Genomic DNA, 13,294 nt, shown 5'->3' on the forward strand with positions numbered 1-13,294 from the left:
GATTCCCAGGCTGTTGGGGGTTACAGGCATGTGCCACAATGCCCAGCTCCGTTAACCTTTTAAAATGTGATATTTCAGTTTTCCAAGCAGTTCCTGATGTTATAGACAGTACTTTATGCCAGTGAAGATTTTTCTATAACTTAATTTGGACCTTATTGTTTCCAACTTAAAACCCTTCAGTGGCTTTCCACTGCCAAAGTAACACGCACATTCTGTGGCCTATCTCCATTTCTCCAAAGTTATCTTTCAGTTTCCAGCTGCACCTCATCTTCAGGCTCCCCAAAGTTCACCAGCTGTGCCTTGCTTCTATCTTGTGTTCCTCTGACTATTCCTGCAGGGCCCACAAAAGCATTTCTCCACAAAGTCTAGTGGATTAACTACTTTACCTTGCTGCTTTAATAACATAGTGCTCAAATTATACTTTTGTTTAGATGTTACCCTCACGAGAGCACAAGCTTCATAAAGTATGGACCATACTTGCCTCATCTTTACATCTCAGCTCTTAGCACAATCCTTTGAACCAGGAAACTATTTCATTGAATAAAAGATGAACTCAAGTCTTCCTAACCTCCTATCTCCTGCCGGACTTAACAGTTCACCAAGAATACAAATTTGGTGGTCAATGTTTGGGGGGCTGAGAGACTCACATCATGGGTTATATCCAAATTAGGTTATCTTTAGGTTATCTTTTAGGAAAGCAGTAAGTGTTTTTTGTGTTTGTAGGATCTTATGAAAGCTTATAGGGAGACGTGTGGGTAACAGCTGACTAAAGGCTACAATGGATGAAAAGTTTTTCTGGCTATGATTGGGCTTGTGTGATTAAGCCCTGGGAGTAGTTGGTTGGACAGGAGAATTCAGCCACAAATGTGGTAGGAGGCTTGGGCTCAGGGGTTAGAAAGCAGGGTACAGTTACAGGACACTGAAAAAGGATACTGGTGGTTCTGGAAGGTAAACACTTACAGATACACTAAGAGCAGCATGGACACAGGTGAAATAGAGACCAGACTGCTTACAACCAGCCAATTTTGTCCTGGTTTCATGTCATTTCAGAAAACTGAACAATTTCATTTATTACAAAATTAAAGAGGAAAGAAGTAAGTTTTTTACTTTTCCAAAATAAAGAGGTACTAGTAGCTGTCTGGCAAGTGCAAGGCCCTAAGTTTGATTCCTGGTACCAAAAAAAAAAAGAAAAAACAAAAACAAAAACGAGGTACTACAGGTATCTAGAATTTGGAAAGGCAGGAATGCACATATCACATAAGTTTTATCAAAAGTCATCAAAATACAGGACAGGCTTTTTCCCCCCTCTTTTACATACAAAAAACTATTAGAGACCTTGCTTTCACTGCAGTATTTCCAGTGATAAGAAATTCACAATTTATTTCATATGGCTCCCAGCAAGCTCACTTAAAGTGTGACAGAAGTTCCTGCGTTCTAAGGAAACACATCCCAGAACAGGGTCCCACCTGTTGCTGCACATGGCCTGTGTACTGTTCAATGAACTCAGTGAAGCGGGTATAGTCTGTGCCAAGCCGGCAGAGTCGATTCAGGACGCTGGTCTCACTGGGGTGGAGAAATGGGAAATCCTGGGACACCTGTAAGAAAAGGGACAATGACAGGAACATGGACTACTAGTTACTGCTCTACATTCTCAGGATACTGCAAATGCTTCACACTATCTACCTTTTCCTATTTTTCTTTCCTTAAGATACCCACTTAAGGTTGGTGAATTCTGGTAGCAAAAGTATTTCTAAACATCTCAATCTAACTGCGTGCTTTTTAAAATAGGTACCTGGGGGCTGGGGATGCACCTCAGTGGCACTGTGCCTGCCTTGTAAACGCAAGGTCCTGAGTTTGATCCTGGCACCAAAATAAATAAATAAATAAATAAATAAATAAATAAATAAATAAATAAATAAATAAATAAATTTTACAAATAGGCACCATATGGTAAAGAATTCAAACAATACAAAATGGTGTGCACTAACAATGAGTCAGTCTCCCCGGCGGCAGCCAAAGTTATCTGTCATCCTCTAAGTCTTCTGGGGACAACCTAGAGATGTGGGTTTCCACTTAGCTACAGTAAAGTCTCATCAGCAATACTGCTCAAAGTGGGGTATGCAGACCCCAAGGTTTTTTTGTTTTTTTGGTACCAGGGATTGAACTGGGGACCTTGCATTCAACCCAAGGGTTTTTCAGACATACTGTCAGGATTTATAAATCCTCTATGAGATTTAAAATTTTGTTTTCATGCTAATAAAAATCTAAGATTGATAGAAACATAATTAAATACATAAAAAACCTTATAACTGGCCATATAATTTATATTTACATTTTGTTGAGGTTTAGATCTACAATGTCCTGTAAAATGCTCATGTGCTCAGAGAATTGGCTTTAGGAAGGTGACTGAATCTTGAGGACTCTAACTTGATCAGTCGGTTAATCTAGAATTTGGGAAGGTAGGAATTCACATATCACATAAGATAAAATCACACAGTCATCAAAATACAGAATTATGAGTTCATAGTCTGATGGCATTATTGGAAAATGATAGAAAAAGGAGGTGGGGGCTCGCTGAAGGAGTGGATCATGGAGGCATAACCCTGGGGGCTGTATCTGGCACCCAGCCTCTTTCCTGGCCTCTGCTCCCTGGCTGCCATAAGATGAACAGCTTTCCTCTGCGAAACCCTTCTATTATAATGGTTCTGCCTCACAACAGGCCTAAAGCCAGAGACCCAGCTGACTGAGGACCGAACACTCTGAAACTGTAAGCCAAAATATACCTTACCTCCTTTCGGCTGTCTCTGTCAGGTATTTGTCAGTGATGAAAAGGTAACACACATTTATATTTTTAATTTAAATGAAGGTCAAAAGATAGCTTAATATGCTATAAAAAAAATTCATAGTAAAGTTGAAAAAAGTGCTGGAAAAATGTATTTTTAACTGACTTCTTAAACATGTGGTAAAGTACACATGACATAATATCTATCATTTTAGCCATTTTTAAACCTAAAGTTCAGTGGCACAGTCACACTGTTGTGCAACTATCACCAACATCCATCTCTAGAACTTTCTCACATACCCCAATTGAAACACTGTACCCATTAAACATTAACTCCTTATTCTCCTCTCTCCTAGCCCTGGCAATACCATGCTACTTCTGTTACTACAAACTTGCCTACATTGGTTACCTCATGGAAGCTGAATCATACAATTTTGTCCTTTTCTGACTGGTTTATTTTACTTGGCATAACATCCTGAAGGTTCATCTATATTGCAATATATGTAAGCATTTCCTTTCTTCACACTCTGTGTATATACTACACTTTATTTATTCACTTATTCCTTAATGAATGCTTCAATTGCTTCTAGCTTCTGACTGTTGTGAATAGACACTTATGAACATGGGTATTCAAATGTCTGTTAAATCCTTAATTTTAGTTCTTCTGGGTACATTCCCAGAAGTGGAATTGCTGGATCATAATGGCAATTCTGTTTAATTTTTTAAGAAACTGCTATACAATTTTTCACAGTGGTGGTACCATTTTGTTTTTCCATCAGCAATGCAGAAGTGCATTCATTTCTCTGCAACCACAGGGACGCTTGATACTTTTTAAATATAGTAGCCATCTTAAATGGATATGAAGTTGCATTTCAGTGGTTTTAATTTGGATTTCTCTAATGCTAGTCATCATCTTTTCATGTTTATTGGGCATTAAAATACCTGTTTTTGGAGACTCAATCATCTTTTAATACCAACTATATCCCAGACAGTATGCTAGCATTCAGACATAAAATAATTAACAAAAGCAGATAAACTCAATTGCCCAATTTTGTTTCAGCAAAACACTGGATCTGTGTTTCTCAATCAATTTTGCTTCTTGTTGGTTGTCATAATGGGTTGGCACTACTGGCATATAGTGGGCAGAGCCACAGATGCCACCTAACATCCTGCTGCGCACGGGACAGCCTCATGAAGACTGACACGGACCAAAGTGCCAACAGTGCCAAAGTTGAGAAATTTTGCGTTATGCTGTAGTATTAATTCAAATTTATTAATTTAGTAGTTGTGTTCACATTTAATTTGTAAAATAAGTTGCTTTTATAGTTAAGAGCAATATGCTTGAGTTTATACATAGCTTCATGTGGACATACAGTATATTCAGTATTACATTTTGTGAACATTGGGAATTCATGACAATTTTTCTCTTTAATCAAATGTGAAAAAAACTGCTCTGTGGAAAGTATGCAATATTGGCTGTTTCTGTCTTTTCTTCCACAAATACCTGAACACCTACTATGGTGGTGTGAAGACCATGCTGTGATCTTTGCCACCTTGGGCAATCTATGTAAGAAAAAGACCATAAATAGGTGACCACAATAAACAATTACTAACTGTATTAGTACTAGGAAGGAAAGAAGTTGCTGTGATAGAGAGTAATGGCAAAAGAGAGAGATACTTAAAGATGTGGTCAGGAAACTTTCTGAGGAAGTAACTTTAAAGCTGAGAACTTAGGAATGAAAAGGAAGAAAATATCTGCTTGAGGCTTCTTTTGTGAGAAAGGAAGGGAAGAGGGAAGATGATTTACCTGTGGCTCTCTCTTCAGCCGCCCCAACTATCTTTATTATAGTCTGTTATCTCTTTTAACTTGAGACAGTCAGGCACCCAAAAATATTTCCTGAACATTTCCTATGTAAATAGCATTGTGTTAAATTTTAGAGGGCAAAGCAATATGCTGATTTAGTCTTCAAAATCTACATACCAAAAGCAACAATTCAAAAAACTCAACCAAGTTCTCAAACCCTAGAGTCGCATACTGCCAGTTAGTTGTGATCAGACAGGCCTAGATTCCTTTCTTTCTTTCTTTTTTTTTAATGAGACAGGTTTTCGTTTTGTAGCCCAGGCTGGCCTTGACCTTGTGACAATCCTCCTGCCTCAGCCTCCCCAAGTACTGGGATTACAGGAGAGTGCCACTGGGCCCAGCTTTAGATTTCTAATCTTGCTGCTGCAAGGCTTAGCTGACATAAAATGATCTGGGCTTCAGATTTGCTCATTTGAAAACCAGCGCTAACAATACCCAAGTTACTAGGTTACAGAGAACATTAAATGACATTGCTTTTTTAGTGTATGTGCTGCACTAGACGACATCACTGAAAAGCAGAATTAGACAAGAATAACTCAAATACTACGGCCAGAAAGAACTGGATTCAAAAACTAACTCTGCCTCAGGTGTTAACATTCTGCGCCAAGATTAATTTGTAAAATGGATAGAGGTGGTTGTGAGGATTGAATGATATTTCACACGTGCAATACTTATCACATATATATTGACATTCACATTTTCATTTACACGCAGGCCTGAGAAATTCTACACCCAGTGCAAAAACTTTAGGGGAAAGGAGCATTGGGGAAAACATTACATGCTCTTGAACTCACTCAACAGAAACCGATGAGGGCTTATGGTGTGTTCAGCGCTGTGTATTTGGACAAGCTTTGAAAACTGAAGCAGAACACAAGTGAAAACACCGGAGAAAGTGTCTCCCTTACTCCCCACCCTCGAAACTGAACCCAGGACTTTTACACTAAGCTAAGCTACATCTCCAACGCTTTTTACTTTGAGACAGGATCTCATTAAATCGCTAAATTCCCCGGGCTGGGCTTGAATCTGCGGCCCTCTGGCCTCAGCCTCCTAGGATGCTGGGATTCCAGGCATGTGCCACTACGCCAGGCTTTCTCCCTCGGTTTTACACCCAGCGACTTCTGCTAAAGCAGCTAGCTCACAGGAGGATCTTCCGGGGTCTGCCACCGTTTCTCATCTCGTCCCGGCCCGCTCGGGTGTCCACGGTCCCCTTTGGCCCCTCGCAGTGCCCTATGGTCACCGGACCCCACCCCGGGGCTCGCTCAGGGTTTCCTCGCTCCACGCCGAGCAGTACCTGCAGGCCACTGCGCTTGTTCCAGGTGAAAATGGACCCCGGGTAGCCGCTCAGAGCCAGGAGCAGTTCGTGGATCATCCCCTCGGCGGACTCGGAGTCCCTAGCTACGTCGCTCACCCTCCCGCACCCCTCCAGCCGGCCGCCGGGGAGCGCCCTTCTTTCTCCGAGTCCAAGAGACTGAAAGCTCCGCTGCAGTTCGCAGGACCCCCAGGGCAAGAGGAGCGCACGCGCGGCAGGGGCGGGGCCGGCACGCGTCCCGGAAATGTGTGGCTTCGGGGGCCCACGCGCCCTCTAGCGTCTAGGAGCTCAGAGAGGGAGGCGCGAGCGTTGCCGTCGCGCATGCGCCTTCGGGGTCCCATGGCGTCCGCTTGCACTTCCGGTTTAGGAACCGGACTGGGCACCTGGAGTACTGGGCTGGGCCGGACCCCGAGTGGGTGAGGCTGGTCAGGGGGAATGCGAGTTGGCTGAGGGGAAGCTCGAGAGGGACGCACGCCCAGGTATGGGCCGAAGTACCTTCACGGCGCTTCAGCCAGGTCCGAGGCCTCTGGAGGGACTGCTGCTGTCCTGCGAATCTGAGTGACCCGGCCAGAGGGCGCCAAGACAAAGAGGCCAGAACGCCTCGGCCACCGCTCCCGAGCCTGCATCCCTGAAGGCCCCGCCACGGCCGCGCTTGCCACGCGCGAGACCCGTTCTGACTGCCCCTCGGGCCCGTCCCTCACGGCTCAGTGTGACTTTCACAAGCTCGGTACCAGGTCTCGCTCCAGGTGCTGGCCAGCTTCTCCCGATGCGCGACGCTGCTTGTCATTAGTACCACACCCTAGCTGAGCGCTCACTCCTGCTGAGAGGGGAAAACACACCTGGAGTTCAACCCTAGAATTCGTGCGGGGCGGGAATCTATAGTTCGGAGCCTGAGGGGCGGGGCGGGCGGAGAGGGCCAAGGGAGATGGGGCGGGGGCTTCTGCCGCGTATCCCGGGCATCCAGCCGGACCGTGGCGCCTTAGGATCCTCTGAGCTCCTGGTGTCCCGCATGGCTCCAACTCACTGTGCAACCCTGATCCGGGGAGCAATGTGCTCAGATTTGGGGAGGGTGGGATAAGAGCAGACAGTACTTTGTCTTCCTGCAGCTTCTTAGGGCTTCCTTGGGTGTGGCCCAGAAATAGAGATTTTGAAAGGTCCTTCTTGCTCATTGTTGACTCGCCTTGAAGATAGTGCTACATCAGGTAGCCCTTGGAGCGTGTCGGGGGTCAGGGCAGCTCCGGCAAGACTTGACATACAAATATATTGATGGTGCCTTCTCTCTCTACCCTAGGAAGCAACTCCCTTTGCAGAGAGAGCTTCATCTGCACTTGATTCTCCAAGGACATGGAAAGATAGGTGTCAGCCCTGGAACCCAGGCCTTTAAGTGGAGCAAAGCTGCTTTCTGCTGTGAATGAATGATGGCCAAACCCACTCTGAGAGAGAATGGCACCAACTCTGAAGTCTTCCGACAGCGCTTCAGGATGTTCCATTACCAGGAGGTGGCTGGGCCCCGGGAGGCTTTCAGTCAACTCTGGGAGCTTTGCTGTGCATGGCTAAGGCCAGAAGTGCGCACCAAGGAGCAGATTGTGGAATTGTTGGTGCTGGAGCAGTTCCTGACCATCTTACCTGGGGAGATCCAGAATTGGGTACAGGATCAATGTCCAGAAAGCGGAGAGGAGGCTGTGACTCTGGTGGAAGATTTAGAGAGAAAGCCTGCAAGACCTGGATGTTCGGTGAGAAGGGAGGGGAGTTTAGAAGTATGAAACTAGGAAGGGGCAAGGTATAAAGTCTCCCTTGTACTTCTGATCTACTGATACTTTTCTGGTCTGAAACAGGGAACTTAAAGGATGTTTTTCAGCCTGAAGTTAGGTGTCTACTATTTTGGTTTTTTTTTCCTTCGGAGTTCCAGCTGCTATAAGCAAGGAATAAGACCTTTCTTTGCTATAACCTTCTCACCCCTGAAACTCTAGCCATGCTCTGATCTCTTTGGGGGTATTAAATTATCTCAGGGATTGTTCCTCATGACCTTGCAGTGACAATAAATGGGGTTGTTTCTAGCTCACAGTCTCTGTGCAGGGGCAGGAAGTGTGCCCGGAGAAGATGACACCCCTGAAATCATCACGAGAGTTATTAAATGTTCAGCAGGAATTAGTGGAACCCCAGCCCAGCGATGGACTCAAGAAAGAGAGGGCAAGCAGCCCAGATCTGGGACTACAGGAGCAGATGAATCCAAAGGAGAATCTCAGACATTTTCAAAGGAGCGGTGAGGAGTAAACTCATGGGAAGAGAGAATGCCATTCTAGGTTGGGAAACAGGGTTGGAAATAGTGAATTGGAAAGGGATTTCAGGGATAAGCGGAAATTGTAGAATATGTGGTGGTTGTTGGGAACCCTCTGAAGACCTGTACTTTAGCCATCTAAAGCCATATAGTAAGTATTCTGATATTTCCTCTTTTGATAAGTGTTAGAGAATGGTTCCCTAGGTTTTGTTTTGTTTTGTTTGAGACAGGGTCATTTTTTGGTTATTGTTGTTTTTTGGTACCAGGGATCGAACTAGGGTCCTTGCGCTTGTGAGGCAGGCGGTGGAACCACTGAGCTAAATCCCCGGCCCGAGACAGGATCTTGGTATGTACTGATTGAAATCACTATGTAACCCAAACTCAAGGTGCTCCTCTGCCTCATCCTCCTAGGTGCTGGGATGACAGGCATGTGCCTGGCTTTGGCTCCCTAGTTTTTATCAGAGCCTAGAACTATTTTATTTCTTCTTATGATGATAATAGGTCATTACCTTACAGAGAGAAATTCTTTTCTATACCAAAGGCACATCTTTCTTTTAGCTCCAAATTATATTTCTCTCTTTAAAATTTTCCCTTAGGGCCACATGTGGTGGTGCATACCTGTAATTCTAGTATTAGGGAGTCTGAGGCAGAAGGATGAGTTTGAGGCCAGCCTGGGCTACTCAAGGCCAGCCTGAACTACATAGAGAGAGCCTGTCTCAAAAAACAAAAAGTTTCCTCCATAATCTCCATTCTTTAGACATAAGTTTTTGTTACTTTCAACTTTGGAATTTAAAAGATTTTCAAATATATTAATTGTGGGGAACTAAATTATACATATTATTCCAGTGAGAGTCTGTTGGTAGAGGCTCAGTAAGAATTTTACTTCAGCATTTTACAGCATCTTTAATATAGCCCAATTTATGATTATGTGGTTATTTATGTTCACCTGGTAACTCTCAGAACTTTTACAGCTTTCCCCCAATGTCTTTGTACCTAGTTGTTTACTCTGGTACTTGATTTTTTTGAACTTGCTTTTCTTCTTTATACTGTTAAACTCCATTTTGTATGTTTTTTTCTTTGATCATTTCATTTAAAACTTGTTAAGGTTGTTTTGAGTTCTGATCTATCATCCAAGGTGAAAGCCTCCTTGACTAGTTTGAGAATGGCCTCTATTTAGTCATCCAGATGAAACTCCTTAATTGAACACGGACTTGCAGAATTAATCTCTCAATCTCACATGCGTGAACTCATAACCTGCAGAGTGCTCGACACTCTGCAGCAAGAAAAGGTACTAACCTCAAAGAGCTTAGACTGTGATTGAGAACACATCAGCAATCTGTAGATATATGCTGAACTGAACTATCATTAACAATGACTTGTTCAACTGTATGAGTACTGCAGGGGTTTGGCAGAGTGGAGATGAGGGAGGGTTGCAAGGAAGATCTCTTAGTACTGGCAAGGACAAATTCTGGAAGGATGAATTTAGTTTGAATAGGAGGAGAAGATTAAAGGAAAAACACAAGAGTAATGAATAAAAGTGTATTGTGTTCTGGAGCAAAGAGCATAACAGGAATGGATAGTGCACACTAGGCACTAATGTTAAGGTTCAGCAGGATAGCATGTGAGCTGAGGAAGCAAGAGCTTGGAGTTCAGTAGGACAGTGGCTGTTGCAGTTATCCCAGAGCATCAGGTGTCTGGACTTGAATGGTGGCAGTAGGAATATAGAGAAAGCATGTACCAAGAGAAACATCTTTAGAATCTGGTGACTGAGTGTGAAGAAAACAGAAGGGTTGAAGACAGTTTCCTCTCCCCTCTTGAAGTCACTGAGTTTTATTTTCTAATTCCAAGTGAAGAAAAATAGATAGGAAGTGACTATTCCCAGCAGTTGACCTGCAGACAAGTGTCTGAAGGTGAGGGAGCAACTTGAAATAGAATTATCTCTTCCTTTCTTGTCGCCCTGTTCTGGAAAATAAAATGTTTTTCATCTTTTGAGGTTTCCTGTATTTTCCCCATTCTTCAACCTACTGAACTTCCTGAAAACATTACCTTAGATAATTTCTGTATAATTTCTTGGATAAAAACAGCAGGACTGGGGCTGGGGATTTAGTTCAGTAGCACCTACCTTGTAAGCACAAGGTCCTAAGTTCGATTCCAGGTTAAAAAAAAAAAAAAAAACCAGAAAGACTGAATTTAGAGATGTTTTATATGATTAGTGAAACCAATGATACTCTTTGTTTGCTTCCTTGCAAGCAGGATTTCCATTTCCTAAATCTGGTGTGATCTCCTCATTGGAGCAAGGTAAGCCATGGACTTCAGATCTGGGCTTCAAGGAGAAAGAAGTCCCAAGAGGCAGCCACACAGGAGATAGACGAGTGCATGCTGACCTGTTGCCATCTAAGAGAGAGAGGAGAAACTGGATGGAACAAGATCCCTGGAGCTTTGAGGATGAGAAGGTAGCTGGTGTACACTGGGGCTATGAAGAAACCAGAACTCTCCTTGCAATTCTTAGCCAGACTGAACTTTATGAGGCTCTCCGAAACTGTCATAGAAACAGCCAAGTATATGGGGCTGTGGCTGAGAGGCTCCGGGAGTATGGCTTCTTCCGGACCCTGGAACAGTGTCGGACAAAGTTTAAAGGTCTTCAAAAGAGCTACAGGAAAGTCAAGAGTGGCCATCCACCTGAGACCTGCCCCTTCTTTGAAGAGATGGAAGCTCTGATGAGTGCTCAGGTCATTGCCCTGCCCAGTAATGGCCTGGAAGAGGCAGCCCCTCACTCTGGTCAGATGGGCAGTGATGCTGGGCATGAAGAACCCCAACAAGCGGGTTGGCAGCATGAGGAGGAAGCAGAAGAGGCTTTGGCTGAGGAGTCTGACAGTGATGAAATGGACCTGGAGGCCACCTCCCAGGACCCTGATAACTCAGCTGCACCTGTCATGTTCCGAAGTCCAAGTGGTAAGAATCTTTTCTTTCTTTGTTTTTCATTGATTTCATTGGTACGTTTTAGGTCTACATGACAATTACATTCATCATTGGCATCTTTTACCTTTACATGACATCTCATTTTTTGCCCATACTCTTGCCCTCCCTTCACTTCCTCTACCCTCCCCTACTTACAAAGACTTTGTTTCCATTTTTTCCTTTTCTCATATTTTTCTTTTCCCTTATTTCCTTTCCCTAACACTAAAAGTGTAAGTAAGATCCAATTTGTATAATTAATAATGTGAAATAGGAAGAAAAGGGCTAACGGTGTAGGGGAAGTGGGATGGGGAGGGAAAAGGGTAAGAAGCTTTTCTTCTTGGGGTTTTGGGATTAGACAGCAATCAGACTGGATGAGGAGTCATGAGGCTATCACTTGCCAGGTTAGCCAGTCAATAGGAGAGAAATGTATTTTTTAATTCCATGTGTATGTCATTCTCTTTTGCTGGAAAATCAGTAAGATAATACAAGGAATAGACTGATATTTGAAAGAAATATAGAAAATTCAAAAGTGTCTTACCCTTTTTTTTGGTATTGGGGATTGCACTTGGGACCTTGCATTTGTGAGGCAGGTGCCAGCACCACTGAGCTAAATCTCAAAGAGTGTCTTTAAAAAGAATCATACTATTTCTTTTTTTGGGGGGGTGGGGGTGTTTTTTGAGACAGGGTCTCACTATGTAGTTGAGACTGACCTGGAACTCACTATGTAGCCCAGGCTGGTCTAGAACTCACAGTGATCCTCCTGCCTCAGCCTCCGGAGTGCTGGGATTACAGGCATGTGCCACCATTGCCCGGCTCATACTATTTCTTTATTGAAATATTTTTCTCAATTATAAAATCATAGCAAGCTGAGAAAAACATGCTAATTTGTTGTCTTTTTTCTTTTTCCCTTTTCATTGCTGACATAAGTATAGGTAAATCATACATGTGGCTCATATTCTAAATGCTATTATTTTTGTTCTTTTCATTTTTTCCACTGCTTTTTCTGTTTTCCAGTGCTTTCCTATTCTTTACTCAGTGAGTGCAGGATAATGGAAAGACAGTAACATTCAACTGGCTCTCAAGAGGAAGACTGTGTGAACCGTTTCCCTCCAGCACTAGCATGTGTCCAGGCCGGGAGACAGTTTGCTCTTACTTCCTTCTTTACTGGGGCTCCCGTCAATCTTTCACCTCATGGATGACATGCATGACTACAAGCCCTTGTTTTGTACCTTTCAAGTCTTTGGTATTGCTGGCCTACTCAATTGAGATCATGGCAAATGAAGAAGGGCCATAACAGGAATTTGGCAGCAGTGTTATTTTGAAAGAGGCTCAAACCCTGGGGTTTTAAGTCATTCTGTGATAAACTGAATTCATAATGAATTCAGTGATCAGAGAAGTTAGGGATGATACACTGTGGCTGACAGCGATTAGTTGTGGGTTTTCTTCTCCTTACTGGTGATTTTTTAGTAAGATTCAGAATTGCATAAAGACTAATAGAAGGATGGGGAAATGCATTTTATACACTTGACTCAGTATATGTAATACACGATTGTTTCATTGATTGGGTGGAAAGGCTTTTCTTCAATAGCAAAATAGAACTTAGAAATAAAATTCTCTGTGTAACTTGCAAAGGATAAAGAAAGGATAGAGAGAAACAAAATATTCTGTAATGAGTTTGTATAGATAGGAGCCTGAGGTTAGGCAATCTTTTTTCTTTTTGATGTTGAAATTGAACTCAAGACCTTGAGCATGCCAAGCACACACTGTTCTACTTAGTAACCTTCCTTCCATCTTCCCTTCTTTCCTACAGCTATATCCTCAGTCCTTTTTATTTTGAGACAAGGTCTTGCTAAGTTCCCACACTGGTCTTGAACTTGAACTCCTCCTCCTTTTGTCCCGAGTTAGGTAGGATTACAGGTGTGAGCCACTACATCTGGCTTTTTTTTCCTGTTTTTGTTTGTTTGCTTGTCACAAGGTCTTGTCAAGTAGGCTGGGATGGCCTTGTATTCACTGGGTAGCCCATGTGGCCTTGAGTTCATGATTCTCCTGCCTTAGTCTCCTGAGTGCTGCTATTATAGGTAGGTGCTCAGTTTTTTTTTTTTTTTT

The 13,294-nt window shown here is 43.2% G+C and overlaps 2 protein-coding genes across 7 annotated transcripts in view; one reads left to right on the top strand and one right to left on the bottom strand.

Moving 5' to 3' along the window:
* The window catches only part of Tubgcp4 (tubulin gamma complex associated protein 4), a 46,032-nt gene extending 39,891 nt beyond the window's left edge, over positions 1-6,141 (bottom strand). Inside the window, exons 1-2 of the mRNA XM_010624827.3 lie at positions 5,935-6,141; positions 1,467-1,595 (exon numbers count right to left, since the gene is read on the bottom strand). Coding sequence (XP_010623129.1) covers positions 1,467-1,595; positions 5,935-6,012 — 207 coding nt within the window. The 5' untranslated portion in view covers positions 6,013-6,141. The remainder of the gene's footprint in view (positions 1-1,466; positions 1,596-5,934) is intronic.
* Positions 6,142-6,288: 147 nt separating this feature from the next.
* The window catches only part of Zscan29 (zinc finger and SCAN domain containing 29), a 13,797-nt gene continuing 6,791 nt past the window's right edge, over positions 6,289-13,294 (top strand). For 2 of the 6 annotated variants that reach the window (XM_010624828.2, XM_033764970.1), the window contains exons 1-4: positions 6,295-6,698; positions 7,244-7,685; positions 8,011-8,215; positions 10,484-11,182. In XM_010624828.2, the coding sequence (XP_010623130.1) occupies positions 7,368-7,685; positions 8,011-8,215; positions 10,484-11,182 (1,222 nt within the window). In that variant the 5' untranslated portion in view covers positions 6,295-6,698; positions 7,244-7,367. Of the gene's footprint in view, positions 6,699-7,243; positions 7,686-8,010; positions 8,216-10,483; positions 11,183-13,294 lie in introns of all 6 variants that reach the window. The other 4 variants (XM_010624831.2, XR_780391.2, XM_033764968.1 and 1 more) reach the window with 4 other exon arrangements.

The sequence above is a fragment of the Fukomys damarensis genome, unplaced genomic scaffold (genome assembly GCF_012274545.1).
Source record: "Fukomys damarensis isolate Sample0158 unplaced genomic scaffold, DMR_v1.0_HiC HiC_scaffold_17, whole genome shotgun sequence".
Lineage (NCBI taxonomy): Eukaryota > Metazoa > Chordata > Mammalia > Rodentia > Bathyergidae > Fukomys > Fukomys damarensis.